The sequence below is a fragment of the Falco cherrug genome, chromosome Z, assembly GCF_023634085.1.
Source record: "Falco cherrug isolate bFalChe1 chromosome Z, bFalChe1.pri, whole genome shotgun sequence".
NCBI classification, from domain to species: Eukaryota; Metazoa; Chordata; class Aves; order Falconiformes; family Falconidae; genus Falco; species Falco cherrug.
The window spans coordinates 67,792,521-67,808,044 of NC_073720.1; the positions used below are offsets into that span (position 1 = coordinate 67,792,521).

The 15,524-nt window shown below is 41.1% G+C and overlaps 1 protein-coding gene across 7 annotated transcripts in view; it reads left to right on the plus strand.

The window, feature by feature from the left end:
* The window catches only part of SEMA6A (semaphorin 6A), a 126,482-nt gene that overhangs the window by 98,782 nt on the left and 12,176 nt on the right, over window positions 1-15,524 (plus strand). For 6 of the 7 annotated variants that reach the window (XM_005432947.3, XM_014283613.3, XM_055699134.1 and 3 more), the window contains one exon: window positions 10,914-15,035. The exons of the other annotated variant lie outside the window; for it this stretch is intronic. In XM_005432947.3, coding sequence (XP_005433004.1) covers window positions 10,914-12,103 — 1,190 coding nt within the window. In that variant the 3' untranslated portion in view covers window positions 12,104-15,035. Of the gene's footprint in view, window positions 1-10,913; window positions 15,036-15,524 lie in introns of those variants that run through there. 7 annotated transcript variants of the gene reach the window in all.

Sequence of the window (15,524 nt, forward strand, 5' to 3'; positions counted from 1 at the left end):
GTATGTTGGAGAAGACACTGGTTTGCACATACTGCTGTGGTTAGATTGCTGCTGGCCCCAGGGCAGCTTTCTTGGAGCTGGGACAGGTACATGCTTGTCAGAGTATATCCTCTGAGATGAAGCTACAGTTTCACCTTACCCAGGGAAACAGACTGGCCATAGTAATCACTGAGCATGTTAATTGCACAGATAGGAAATACCAGTGCAGTTATGGCATCAAAGCACAAGTGTACATGCAGTGCCTGCAAGGTGGGGAGGTGATAAAAAAAGTTAGGTAAGAAAATGCAGAGAACTATAAATCTGACAGTCAGAAAAAAATGCATGAAAGAAGCCATCACTGAAGATAAAAAATGAAGTAAGTGAGAGAGAAATCATAGCCGCATCAGGACAAGAAGTCCATCAGGGAAACGCTCAGGTTGTGGCTGGAGTAAGTATGCGTGCTTTACTGGAGATACTGTGGATTCAAATGAATGTAGCTGAGTGGAAAGGCGGCTTCTGGTATTTATACTGGAAGAGTAATGAGGTACAGAAAAAGAACCGGCAGTAAAATTAGTCTTGCTGACTGTTATGGCCAGTGTTTCAAACTCATTGCAATTCCTCAGTCACTTAATGTATTCAAAGGCAGTTGATGGTATGGGACTGCAATACAGAGGGAAATGATAAACCTAACATGAGATGTGTATAAGCTGTTTGTTGCCTACAGCACCAGCCCTGCAAATATTTCTAGAAAAAGCAGTCTTGTCTTTACTGATCACTGGGGGCATGTTTTAATTCTTAAATCCAGGTCTTTTGACTACACCTGCAGTGTTCATGAGTGTAGAAATGAAGAGTTAATCCACTGTGTTTGCTTTCTGTCACAGAATATATGGTGCTGGTGTTTTAATTAAAGAAGAGTTTTTAGCCTTCCTCTATGTAAGAGCAGACCTAACATGGGCTCCAGCCATGTTCCTAATGTGCACCAGCAACCCAGCTGTGTGCAGAAACACTATCACTAAGAAATACATTCTTTGTGCACAAGTAAACATCCTTGGCTTGGTCACATAGTTGTTCAACAGTTAAATAATCATTTCCAGGGATCTCAAGGAATAGGATATATAGGGTACAGTCGTACTATTTAAATGTCATGGATATTTAACAGATGGCTCCTTTGTTAGTTCAGCTGTGATGTGGTCAGTTGCACTAGTAGCTCAAAACTAGCATTTCCATTTTTGTGTCTTTAAAGATCAGAGCTGATGAAGAAACAATTTTTTCTTTTAGGTCATATGCAGTGTTTGAAATTTAACCCCAGTTCTTCCATAAGGCTGCTTTGAGCTTCAGCCGGCTAAGCAGATCTGCTTATGTTGATACTCAGCAAACTTCGGTTTTCCCTGTTGTGCGCAAAGGCCATAGTTCAAAACAGGCTGTAAAAAAGCAGAGGAAAAGCCACAGAATTTCTCAGTGACAGCTTCTCTTTCCTTGACACTGTTCATAAAAACTGCTTCCAGAAAGGCACTGGGCTGCCCAGAATACATAATGCCCACAGCAGGGGAAGAAAAAAAAAAAGAAAAAAAAGAAAAAAAAAAGAAACAAAGAAACACCCAGCATTTGTTCTGTGCCATCAGAGGAGCTCCATGCAGGCAATGGGAACTGTGAAGATGAGAGAATCACTTTGCAGGCTACAACAACTTCTCTGGAGCCCTGAATTCATGCATATTCAGCCAAACATATGTAAATCTGGTTTAACCCAGCTGTGAAAGATCCCCTGAAGTAAACTAATAAAGAGCAGCTGGATATGTTTAAGCTCATCCCAGGCATAGTAGAAAGGTCCCAGAATGTGCACTGAGCTTTTTTTACGTCAGTAGAGGAAATGCAGCAGACTTTAAAGGAAACTTGTGTTTTAAGATGCAAAGCAGCAGAAAGTTTTCTTCTGCCGTGACAAGCTACAAAAGAATTAATTTTCCTTGACATTTGGACTTTCTACGTCTCATTTTAACTACTGTGAATGCCTGTTTTACTTTTTTGAAGGACCTTCTATTTTTGCTTATTCCCCAACACACAGAGGCATCTAAAATTATTGCTTACTAGGAAAGCTTGAGAGGTAAATGAAAGTACTTAAATCAGGAAAGTTCTAAATGATTAGCAACTGCATACCACCTGCCAGTGGAAGAAAGGTTATCGAGTGCTTTCTAGTGCAAGAGCTGGCCTTGAGCCTAGCCTCTGGGACAAATAAAATTGGGCTGGCTTCAGGACTGTAATGATTTTCATCATTATATTATAGATCAGGAGGCTGTGTATCTCAAACCTTCTCCCATGCCTGCAAACTTAATAAACTGGTTTATTTACAGAGATACAGCTTAGAAGCAATACAATTAAAAAAGCTCTAAGAGCTTGCTATTCCAGTCTTTTTCAGATCTGTCTCCCCTTTGTTTTAGTGGGGGTGGGAGTTGTCTAAGCATGAATTTGCTAGTTCAGATCTTGTAATTTCCATCTGTAATGATCCCTTTCAAAAAAAAGAGCTGCTTTTTTCTAATTTCTCAAAATTCCTGAGTGTGGCCATGGTGTAGGTTTTGTATGGCCACTGTGGTATGCAGAAGAACTTGATTGCAGGCTCATAATCAAACTAAAACCAGATAACTGAAATCCACTATGAAAATATTACTACAACACTCATGGGTTATCTCGTGGACATGGTGGAGTCATTTCTCTCACCTTTCTTACTTTTCTAACTTAAAAAAACACAAGAATGAAAGTTTTCTGTATTCGCATTGAGAGCAAAGCCACCTGTTGATCTCCGCTCTTTTAGTAAGTTACAATGATCTTTTTTCTGTAGTCATGTTGACAGTCATTCATCAGAAGTGGAAAGAAGTGATATCATTTTGACCAGCTGAAAGGAGAAATAAAACCACCCTTAGAGATCAATAGATAAACCTATCCTGGAGGGATTGCTTCTGAAATAGGTCTGATTAAGGGCCAGCCCCCGCCCTGACACAGGCTACTATGGCTGATCTGATTGTTTAGATCCTCTTCAAGGCTTTGTTACATGTTACCTCAGGCACATTATGTATTGATTTTCTTTTCCTAATTTTTAAGTACGATTTCTCCTCATACCTCCAGTGATCCTCAGGCCTCTTGTAAGTGAAGTTTTTTTCTTTACCAGATTCATTCTTCTCTCCAAGCACATGCATCTGCTTTTTGTTGGCTGGATATCTCAGACTGCTAGCTTGGGCAACTGGCTTTGAGAACCATGGGGTGGAATCTGGGGAGAGATGGATTGCTCTCCTCAGCACAGTCATTCAAATCAACAATCCAGCTGTACTGCGAAGGGAGGGCAAAAAAGCATTTGCCAGCAGCTTTAACTATGAATGTTTGAGCTCTTTTTTTTCTAGCTGGTGACACGGAGAAAAACAGATACTGGGTAGAATTGCACTGAGTCAGCAGCACAGGTCCTTGTGGACAGAAGGAAGATGAAGGAGAAAGCTTACTTTTTTCATCAAAGCCCCTCCAATAAAAGGGCAAACATCACATCATCGGGATTATAAAGTGGTTGGTTATGTCAAACCTTGAAATGATTCTTTCAAGAAAAATTAGAGAGACAATCTCAGAAATGCATGGTAGACTCTGGTCGCTCCTCAGTTTGCTGTCACTTTAAATCTGGGTGTCCAGTCTAAATTAGTCTGATTTTTTTTGTTTGTTCCTACTACTGCTGGCTATAAAGGAGGAAGAAAGCTTGTTAATACCTGCAGGGATTTTCCAGGCTGAAATAGTATTTTAGCAGCATGAGACTGCCTGTAAACAGAGTTCTAACACTTGAAGACACGTTGAAAACTTTTTCAGTGGTATTTTTAAAAGATATTCAAAAGCCCATAAAAACTTCCATTCATAATGAGTCTATACCAGCACTTCTTGCAAGTCTAAGCAGGAGGAGATGTACGTCTGACAGAGAAGCTCGCACTGAAGAATGAAATTAACTGCAAGATTTTCCCCTTAAATAACAACAGCAAAGAAATCATTGTGCCTTTCTGGAACAATGACTTGTTCTGTGGAAAGTCTCAAGTGATTTTGTAGATACTGGAGATAGAAGTGGGCTCATTCCCATTCAGCTAGAAAGTGAAGTTTAAGACACCAGTGACACTCACTCCCTGACTGCTGTTAATGTGTGGTCTAGACTTAAATATTACCTTATTCCCTGATAGTTATTACTGCACTTACCTGCCAAAACATCATTCTTCATTTCACGCTTCTGTGTTTCAGTTTTTTTGTGTGCCACCATTTTGGGTTATTAGTTTACCATCTGTTGCAGGCAGCTTTGGAAAGTGACAGCTCCCTGCAGAGGTGATCACAGAGCATCTTTGGTGCACGTGGCATGTGGTCATCTTGTTGTCCAGTGTACGCCTCTCGCAGCCATAATTCATTCCTGGGACAGAGTTGTCTTTGCCTCCACGCCACAGCTAACTGTAGTGCTCAGGCTGAAAGGTGTTATTTTTGGTGACAGCTAACTAGGTTATTTGCACATGGGAACTTGTAGTTAGGGGACCAGGTATTGCTGTCTGCCTCATGAATTATTTTCACTGAATTGGGCTTGGTTATGAAAGAAGGGAGCACCTGGACTGTTGTATCACTAAACCAGCCTCACATTAAGCTATTCAAACTGGGAAGTCATTTGCTGTTTGGTTTCATTCATCAAGCAGTTGGGAGGGTTATAAGGTAGAATTTGAGTTTGTGCTCACTGGAACTGTATGCCAGAACCTAGACTTAGAGGAATGTAATGGTGAGGCTTTTCTTGATGTTATGCCATCCCTGTCCCTGATCACAGGTGAGACAAAGGAATTTAGGCTTCATCATGGGACGTTTCTTTTTATCCTGTACATGCTAAAAGGACACAGCTTTTACTGGGCCTCTGGAGCTGAGGTCTCCTTTCTGCAGATGTCTGTTCATTGCTGTTCTCCTGAGACAGACTCCTTTCTTCAGATCTCTTCCCCAGTAGACCTTTGATCAGTACTTTTCAGCTGCAGCTTTTCAGCAGGTTTTAGCTCACTTTCATTTGTTTCTGAGAAGGTTAGTCAAAAGATTTTACAGAAGTCAAAGGGTATCATGCTTAATGTTTCCCAATAAAAAGTAAGCCATTTATCCTGTCAAGAAAGGAAGTTTGTCAGATTTAATGTAGTTTATTCTTGGGAAACTTGCTTTGGCCTTTTTTTTTTTAAAGTTACTTCATCATCCTTTGAATGCCTGTGAAATTGATTGTTTCATCACTTGTTTTAGTGTCATTCCCATTCTGCAAATTGTGCTGGCAGGTCCGTCTTTTGTTAGGTCCTCCCTTTGGCTCATCTTAAAGGCAGGTGATATGCTTGTCCTTTTCTAGAGCTCTTGGGGCTCATACTTCCTCCAGTGTTCTCCAAGATACTCCACAGTGACTAGAAATAGCTTTGGCTAGCTCCTTTAGCAGTCAGGGATGAATTCCTTTAGAGAATTTGAAAGCATCTACATTACCTAAATATTTCTAGCTCTTCCTTCTGTCACGGTTGACACATGCCTTGGATTTGTTAAATTTCTGATCACAGATCAGAGTGGGGATTTTTGCTGAAAAGTAAAGCAGGAAAAGGAGTAAATGCTTCAGTCTCCATGTCTTTGCTTATCTGTCCTCCTTTACTGAAGTTTGTTGTACTGATACTTGTTATTCTTACTCAGTTATGCTCATGCCATGTATTCTTTGGAATGATGAAATCTATTCCTTTGTAAATATTTCATCCTAATTACATTTCTGCCCTTGGAAGTTCTTTCCTATTAGAATTAGAAGGAGCAGAACATGCCCAGAATAAGTTCATCAGCTTTTTCCTAAAATAATACTTTCAGCACTGTGCACATCTTGCTTTTAAACTTGTTTTTTAGCAGGTATAGAGGTAGTCAGTCCTAACCCTTAACAAAATACTTTTGTAAATTGGTGAAAAGAATGAGCCTTACCACCTTCCTGCTTATGATGATCTAGTATCCAGTAGATACAGTAGATCCTTGTAACACCTCATTTTCTTTTCTCTCTTATTTTCACCCAAAGACATTCAACAAGTCTGCTTCTCACATTCTCCAGAACTTCAGAAAGATTATATGTATTATTGACATAAAATGTAATGGCTCATTGCTTTCCCCCCCCCTACCTTTAGTGAACAAGCAGGATCAATACTCTACTCATGTGATTTATCTAAGCACTAGCTTATTTCAGAATTGAAACATTTTGAAGGTTTGAAAACATTTTTCTTAATGTCTTCTTAACCACCCAGCCAACCAATACTGTGTACCTTACCTGCAAGCTCTGCTGGAAGAAAGAATTAATTATATAGTAGAATAATACAATACCATACCACGTCTTCTCTCTCATTAGATGAGTAAGAAAAGGTGATTTTTCATGTTCCAGACTACTACTGTACAGAGCATACTGACTGAGAAAATGAATGGTGATGTTAGGAGGTGCAGACAAAAGGACATGGGATGAAATTACAGAAAGTTAGTGGAGGAGGAAGGATCAGGTTGTCTACAGGAATCAGAATGGCCATGAAAAGTGGAGGATATCAGGTGACTAGCCTGGCTGGTTTAGTAGCCGGAAACGACAGTACATCACACATGGGAAGACATTAAATTCTTAAGCCTCTTTGTGATTTACAATGGACAGTCTGACTTAACTGGAAGAGTTAAGGGAGACAGATAAGTGTCAGCATGTCTCTGGCATTAGAAGCGTGTACGGTCTGATCCTTGAAGGTGCAGATATTTAACCTCATCTATGTCTCTGAAGTTTTTTTCAATTTCACTAGTATTTTTACCACCGGACCCCTCCCAAGTGTAACGTTGATACAGGTAACTATGTCAGCAATATTGCTTTCCAAAGAATAGCTGGTCATTAGTCATGGTGATAGGTCTCCATGTATTGCAGAAAACAATCAAGAGTATGGATGAGCAGTTCAACCACATGAAATAAGCAATGTATTTTCATATTTGGCAAGAATATACTGCAAACAGGAAAGTACTAGACATAGTATTTTAAAAGTGAAAGTATTTTATTTAGAATACCTGTTCTTTTCTATAGTGATATTTAATATCAAACATATTTTACAGTCTGGTTCCATAGCATTTTATGCAGCCAGCCCAGACAGTTTTCCAGTACATAATGTCTTAGAATACTGTCAGATAATACATAGCTATAAGACTTTTCAACAGCAGTTATTTCCTCAAAGCTGGGAGTCCCAGTGCTTTACTTGACTTTCAAAAATACAGGCCCTACATTTTTCTGGTTATTTTCTCCATCTATTTTAATTCTTTGAATAATAAGTGCTAATGGGTGATGCTGAACCGAGCCTTGGGGAATGTGTTGTTCTTCAAGAACTGCAGGAACACAATGCAGTTTGTAAAGTGGCACGAACACTATCCTGTTTGCTTTCAAACTGGCTTGTTTTGGGGACATAGTTAGGATCGCATACTCACTTATTCATCCCAGTCTGTGAAGGCAGTTAGTACTGATGCTAGGGACTTGAGATGTTGATTGACGGTGACTGCAATTATCAGCCTATTTTGTATCAGATCTTCTGTCTCTGTGGTCATGACAGTAGGATGCTGAACACTCCTAATACTTTTTCATTACTTAATTGTATCTATTCCATAAACATTAATGCAGGGACAAATCCTTCCCAGTTTATCTCATTTAAGTTAATTAAAATTATTGGGATTGCCTGCGTAACTAAAGACACATGTATGTGATCCATGATAAAAAATAAATTATGTCATTAACCTGGCATTGTGTCCAGAGTAGATCCACCTGCCTAGAGCAAAGCCACTAATTTAAATATCCTTTAAATCTAGTAGAGAAAACATAATAAACCTCAGGGAGGTTTGAACTCAAGAGTAACTAGCTGGAATCAGGCTGTTTTAAGGCCCTCATAAATTTCTGCTGATAAAACACCTGCAGCATGAGTGACATCATTTCAGCTACCTCTTTCTTGAACACACATGGTCACTCAGTCTGAACTGTGTGGTAATTTTGTAACGTGAGTTGTAGTGATTCAATATCTGTTGGTAATGTAAAAGTGAAGATTTCATCTTGCTTTTGTATGCAGTGATGCTGGTTTGTGCTTAAGGCTATCTTCACAGAGTAGGATTTAGCCTAAAGCAGGAGGCTGAGGGCAATGAACAACCTCACTTGGCCAGTAGGAAGTGTCAGGCATTCCCTCGTGTCTGATCACCAGACACCTGAGAGAGAGGTCAACACTTCCCTCTCCACTCCTCATCATGAGGAAGTTTTAGATGGCAGTGAGATCTCCTCTTCTCAAAGCTGAACAAACCAAGCACCTTCAGCTGCTCCTCATCAGTCATGCCCTGTAGTCTTTTCACCATCTTTGTTGCCCGCCCTTGGACACATTCTAATACTTTTATATGGTTGGCCCTTCTGGCCACCAGGGCCCATTGCTGACTCGTCTTGAGCTTACCGTAATCAATCAAAACCACCAAACCTGTTTCTGCAGGACTGCATTCCAGCCTCTTGTCCCCTAGTCTACATATAAAAGGATATTGTTAGTAAAGCATGACTTTCCCTTCATGAACCCATGCTGGCTTTGACTGTAGGTGCTTACACCCTTAGGTGGGCACTGAGCAGGGATTTCTAGTCTTTTTCATGCAAAAAAATTGGACTTAAGTGCTTAAAGGAGCATACCTCTGCAAAGCTTGTGCATGGATCGTGACCATGAAATTAGGCTTTTGAAGTTTAAGCTTTTCTTAACTTCCCACCCAGCAACGCATTTCTGGATAAGACTGAACGCTTCTCTGGCTATACTTCCCACCCATTTAAGACTCTGTATTTCTGATTCTCCAGTTAATGACTGGAGACAGTTTGTGTAAGTAAATTTGGGCTCAAAATGCTGCAGAGTCTAGCATGTAATATCATCAGGTGAAGGTCCACAGAAAACCAGCAACTTTGTAGTGATACATAGTTACTGCTGACTGTGCTGTAGCCACTGGACTGTGCTTCTGGTCTACATACAGCAATTTTGTATGTGGATTTGAATTACAGAGCTAGGTTCTACTGCTGCTTGTTAAGTGGTGATGACAAAGAATAGAAAAAAATGCATCTTAAAAAGCTGCTGGGCTTTAGAAGAGGATTCACTGAGAAACAATTTGAAGATTGTTTCTAATCGTATATTGTTTTCCAAGATCTACTTTACTTCTCCTAACTTTTTTTACAATTAAGATATTTATATGAATGCTGGATCTTACTTTCCTAAGTGATCATGAGCTCTTGCTATTTATTCTCCTTATCAAGTCATAATCCTCTATTTGTCACAGCACAATAATTTCTGTGGGAACCAGTTGTGACATCGGTCTCAGGGACTTACGTTTTAAAGAACTTTTAAATATGATGTTCATATCTTGTAAGCAAATAGCCGTTGTCCACCTAGAAGTTGCAATTAAATGGGGACAGAAAAATATATGCTATAGAAGCAATACTGTATGTACCTAGAATACTTATCAAAGGTTTCTGTGAGATAGTAGCAACTTTCCAATGCTCTTTTAAAATACTTTACTGAGGATATTTTGCATTTGGTTCTGATTCTGTGTCACCAATACCTTCTCTACCGAACACATGAAAAAAACATTACTCTAGGAGTTGATTTACAACATGAAAGTTTTGTATATTCACGGAGTCTCAGGAGAACCTTGGAGGTACTTTTTCTGTCTTGCTGTCTCTCCTGTAATAAGGACAAGGATTACATTTCCTTAGAGCATGTGGGGCTTTTAGTGCCCTGGCCCTGGCACTTGGACACTCTCTGGACAAAGAGGTGGGGAGAGATGTTCCTTCAGGTCCTTGTCAGGCTGTGGCTGCTCCTTGTTAAGCACTACGAACAAAATAAAAAATGCAAAAAAAAAGCAGACTCGAGGCTCTGTGCTTGTGTTTCATTTGTGCTGCTGCCTTGGTTCCCAGCTATGTCAGAAAAAAAAACTATTTTCTTCAGAAATTCAGGGTATTGATTAATGCTATATTAGGGACTTCAGATAGAGGAGGTACACTCTGCCAAAGATGCTTTCTCTGAGAGTAGGCACATGGAGGGCCAAGTAAGATTTGATAATGATCTCTCACCGCAGCACAGGACTACAGGATAAGGCCCTCAGAATCAGGGCTTTCAAATGAGAAGGCACAGGCTTCAGCACAAAGGTCAACCTATTAATGTGTTCAGAACAAGAGAGAGCTTTTGAAATTAAAATAACAAGGACAGTCATCTACCAAGCTCAACAGATTTCAGCACTGTGCTCTATTTTTCATAGTTATTTAAGCATCCTCCTGAAGCTTAAGCGTGTGACACTGACTTTTAAAACACATGACAAAGTTTGGGTTTTTTCAGTTCTGGTTTTGTTCTTAGTGCTTAACAAGGAGCAGCCCCAGCCTGACAAGAATGAAGGGCAGAAAGAAAAGCCTTAAACAATGTGGGATGCACTTCTCTGGTATTTGCAGAGCTTCTGTCTCCTTTTAAAAGTTTTTCAATGAGAATGTTTACCATAGTAAAAATAAGATGGTATTAGCTGAGGAGAGATCGGATGGAGGGAGGGGAGGAATGAGCAGTATGTCAGAGGAGGAGAAATAATAGCTCTGACATGCTGAAGTCAGCGTGAGTTGCCCAGGGCCAAGATTTCAAACCAGTTGCACTTGCCCTACAAGTAAATTCCTTCTCCCCTCCTGAACTTTGTAGCCTTCAACTCCAGATCTGAAAGCTATACTGAAAGCCCAAGGCTGCATGTGCAAAATGCAGCTTGCAGGTCTCCAAATTTGGGCAAGCTGATCAAAAATCACCTTGCAAAACACAAGTCTACCTCAAAGGGTGTGCCTTTGAACAAAGTAGTCAATGATTAGTTGTTTTTCCCCATCCTTAGTTTGTTTAACCACTGTATGCTGTTTATTGCAGGAGTGATCCGTGAAAGTTACCTGAAAGGTCATGATCAGCTGGTGCCGGTCACCCTGTTGGCCATTGCTGTTATTCTTGCTTTTGTCATGGGGGCTGTCTTTTCGGGAATCATAGTGTATTGCATCTGTGACCATCGCCGCAGAGACGTGGCTGTTGCGCAGAGGAAGGAGAAGGAGCTGACCCACTCCCGACGTGGTTCCATGAGCAGCGTTACCAAGCTCAGTGGCCTCTTTGGGGATGCTCAGTCCAAGGAGCCAAAGCCTGAAGCTATCCTCACGCCTCTGATGCATAACGGCAAGCTGGCTACCCCAGGCAGCACTGCCAAGATGCTAATCAAAGCTGACCAGCACCATCTGGACCTGGCCGCTCTGCCAACCCCTGAGTCCACCCCAACCCTGCAACAGAAGAGAAAGCCCAGCCGTGGCAGCAGGGAATGGGAGAGAAACCAGAACCTTATCAATGCCTGCACAAAGGATATACCCCCGATGGCCTCGCCTGTAATCCCAACCGACCTACCGCTTAGGGCTTCTCCTAGCCACATTCCCAGTGTTGTGGTCCTGCCCATAGCCCAGCAAGGCTACCAGCACGAATATGTCGACCAGCCAAAAATGAGCGATGGGGCTCAGATGTCTGTGGAGGACCAGAATGCCACCCTTGAGTACAAAACTATCAAAGACCATCTCAGTAGCAAAAGCCCCAGCCACGGAGTTAACCTGGTGGAAAGTCTTGACAGCATGCCACCAAAAGTACCCCAGCGGGAAGCTTCCCTTGGGCCCCCGAGCGCCTCGCTGTCACAGAGTGGCCTGAGCAAGCGGCTGGAGATGCATTCTTCTGCTTACAACGTGGACTACAAGAGAAGCTACCCTACAAACTCTCTCACAAGAAGTCACCAGACGTCGACCCTCAAAAGAAACAACACTAACTCCTCTAACTCTTCCCACCTTTCCCGCAATCAGAGCTTCAGCCGGGGTGACAACCCACCACCGGCCCCGCAGCGAGTGGACTCCATACAAGTCCATGCTGCTCAGGCGCAGGCTGTGACTGTATCTCGGCAGCCGAGTCTCACCACCTACAACTCACTGACGAGGTCAGGGTTGAAACGTACGCCCTCGCTAAAGCCTGATGTACCTCCCAAACCTTCCTTTGCTCCACTCTCTGCATCCATGAAGCCCAATGATGCATGTACATAATTGGGGGGTGGGGGTAGGGGGGTGGAGGACGGCAATTAAGCAGAGGTTGCGCTTGAAATCCAGTGTTCTACAACTGTTATCACTTGCTCCTCTGAGAAGATGGTTGTTGCAAGCTGAAAATGTGTTGGATTTCTGCTTTCTGGGAAAAGTGGAATATTTTTTTTAAACCCGAGCCATATGACCCATGGTTGAAGGTTTGCAATTGCAGGACTCGCCCCTACAACCCACCAGTTCTTTGCTCAAAAGACTAACCCTCGATCACAAACATTGAGCCAAAAGCACACAGGTGAAAAATGACTATGACATTTCACCCCCCACCCCCAAATGCACAACGCATTCCTGAACTGGGAAAGAGTGCTCTGAAAAGCAAAACAAATAACTACAAAAATGAACAAATTTAAAAAAGAAAAAAAAAAAAGAAGGAAAAAAGAATCCACTGATAAAGCTAACTCTGACTTAACAATGGCAGAAGTTTACTATGTGCAAGTACTGTGAAATGATGCCCATCAGTGTTACAGCCATTTGGTTACAGCAGTTAAATGCCATGTTGGGCAAACTATGTCATAGATTTCTGCTACCCTTCTCTTTTAATAAATAACATGTGACTGCTAACGCAAGTAACTCCTCTTATTTATTGTTCAGCTTTCGTTTTTCCTAAAGAAATGACTTCTGCATATCATCCTGTGAGCAGCTCTTCAGAGAAGTACCTTGAAAGTTATACATATTTAACGTGAAACTCATTAACTGGAGTAATTAAAACTCTTTTATTTTTCCAATAAATTCACTGAGTTAGGTAAGTTGGAGCTGGAATTCTGAACTTTGTGCCTGGACTGCCTGATTAGCTGAAAAAAAAGGGGATATCTATTTAAGTCTCTCAGCTAATTAGCTGCTGGGCCTATGACCTAAGACAGCAACAAATACCACAAGTTCATAACTTCTAAAGCAACTGCAAGAGAAACTCTAAAAAGCCGCACATTTGTGCACCATTGCTATCAACATGGCTTTGTCAGTAGCTAATACTTTCTGTGAAGGCACCAGCTTGTGATGTGCCATCTCATTTCACCTTGCATGTGAGACGGCAAACAAAATCCTCAAACAGTGTGAGCTAGTTAATATGCCGGCTGTTACCATGCATAAATTATGGTCTTATCACACGGGTTTTTCGTGGGAATATATCTGTGAATAGCCTGTTTTCTTCCACATGTAAATTTGTGCCTTACACCCTCAGTTGTGTATACTTGTGAGCTGTAGTATGTAAAACCTTTTTCTTTTTCCCCTTTGAGTAATGCAAATATTTATTGATCCTTCCTCCTCCAAGCCCCTTCAAGAACTGAAGTAAAGACATTGAAAGAAGAAAGTGGTGGTTATTGTCATAACCCCATGTCCCTCAAGAAATTAGGCTAGCGTCATACCCTCCACTTCAATTTGACTTTATAGCTGTGCCAAGTCCTCTCTCAAAACCACCTACAAGCAGCAATGCTCCCAAGGCACCATGCTAGGGGTTCTGCCTTTCCCCTCCTCCTGCTCCTCCTTTACCACACATCAGTATGGCGATTGTTCTCACTGGGCAGCAGCGAAGTGACCAACACCCTTGTCCACGGGACTAGTGTGTACCCCGGCTGGGGATGAGTACTGGCGAGAGGGGCCAAGACCTGCAGATAGCCCAGTCACACGTCCTGCAGCATGCAGGGCACATGGAGCTAGGACAGGCAGGCGGGCTCCTGCTGTAGCTACCTGCTGCTCCAGAAGGATGCTGCATATACTTCTTTGGGGAAAAATGTAATTTTTTTTCCTTTGTTTCTTTTGTGTGACTGTGCATGTAGCTAGCGTGGGAGTGTGTGCGCGCACAGGTGTGTGCGTGTGTGTGTGTGTGTGCGCGCAGGTGTGTAAGTTCCTTTCCAGTCTTTCAGTTTATGCAAAAACTTAGATGTGTTTTTAATCTGTTACAATAACTGTGTCAACATACTGTAGAAAAATGATGGGGATCGCTTCTAAGCTTTTTATATATATATATATATATATATCTACTGAACAGTATGTTTGAGTAAGGTGGTTGTTTCTGTTTCAATTTGTTTTTTAAAATTTTATACTTCCATTTGTTTTTCAGGGTTTTGGTTTTGTTTCTGAATGATTGAAAAGACAGATTTTAAGTCCATTAGCTTATAGATGGTATATATAAAGTCTGGATGGTCTAGACCAAAGTGTGTAACAAGGGTGCTTGCATGTTCTTTCACTTCATCATGGCTTCTTTATGAAACAGTTTTGTTCACCCATAGTGAACTATGCAGACTGGAGTAGATAGATCTGTATCCAAAGCAATGTTGTTGTTTTAATAAAAACAAACAGAAAACCCTTTGAAAACAGTAGGTAGCAAGGTCATCTTTTTTTAAAACAACCAACTCACAACCCTTTTACGAAGCTCCAAACCCCTGGAGCGCTAAATGTGCAGGTCCCCTTGATATTACCCCACAAAGCATTCTCCCAAAATGTAGAGATGAGTCATTATGGCAACAGCTCCTGCAGCAGTCTGCCTTCTTGATGTACACCGCATCAGTTACTGGGCTGACTTTGAAACATGCATTTTGTACTTGGTGGGTCTTCTGTTTTTTGTCCTTTCCCACCCCTGGTTCCCTTCCACCCTCTGTTTCGAGGGGTTCATGAACCTATGTGTGCCTTTGCTTTCCACCCTTGCTATACACTGGTAGATGCAACAAATTCAGACTCTCATTTGTTGTAAAGTTGTAAAGTATTGTGATGTCACCAGTTTCCCTTCATTTCCACATCCCCCTAACATCTGATTCACAACTTAATGTATGTTGAAAAAAAAAATTAAAAAAAAAGGCAAGAAAGAATAAGAAAGAAAGAAGGAGGAGAAAAGGGGAAATAAAAGCTCTTGATTACATATGGTAATAAACCAGACTGTTCTACTTTATTTCTTGTGTCCTGGTCCTTGTGTTCCTGTGATGATTTATCCTTCTCCATAAAAAAAATACAAACAAATGTGATGCTGATCATTTAGATCAGGTTATGGTGAGAAATACATTTGTTACTTTCTGTCTCTTACAGAAGATGAACTTGACTTTAGAGTAAGGTGATGGCAATTAAAAATTGAATCACACATTTGTTCTCCCTCTATTCATATTCTGCATTTTCTTTTTATGAGCTTGTTCATCATCAAATATTTATGGCAGACTTGATAGTTTAAAAGATCAAGGCTGGGATTTAAGCATGCGTGGTCCACCAAAATAGATCATCATACAGATGTGACTTCATCTCCAGGCTTTACATATTAATAACAGAGGAGCCTGTGTTTTCTTTTAGCAGGCATAAATCTATTGTGTTTCATAGGCCTGATTTAGAGGATGTTGCCTGAGACTAATTCTGCAAGGAAATGGTAGTAAACAGATAAAAAACAGAAGAG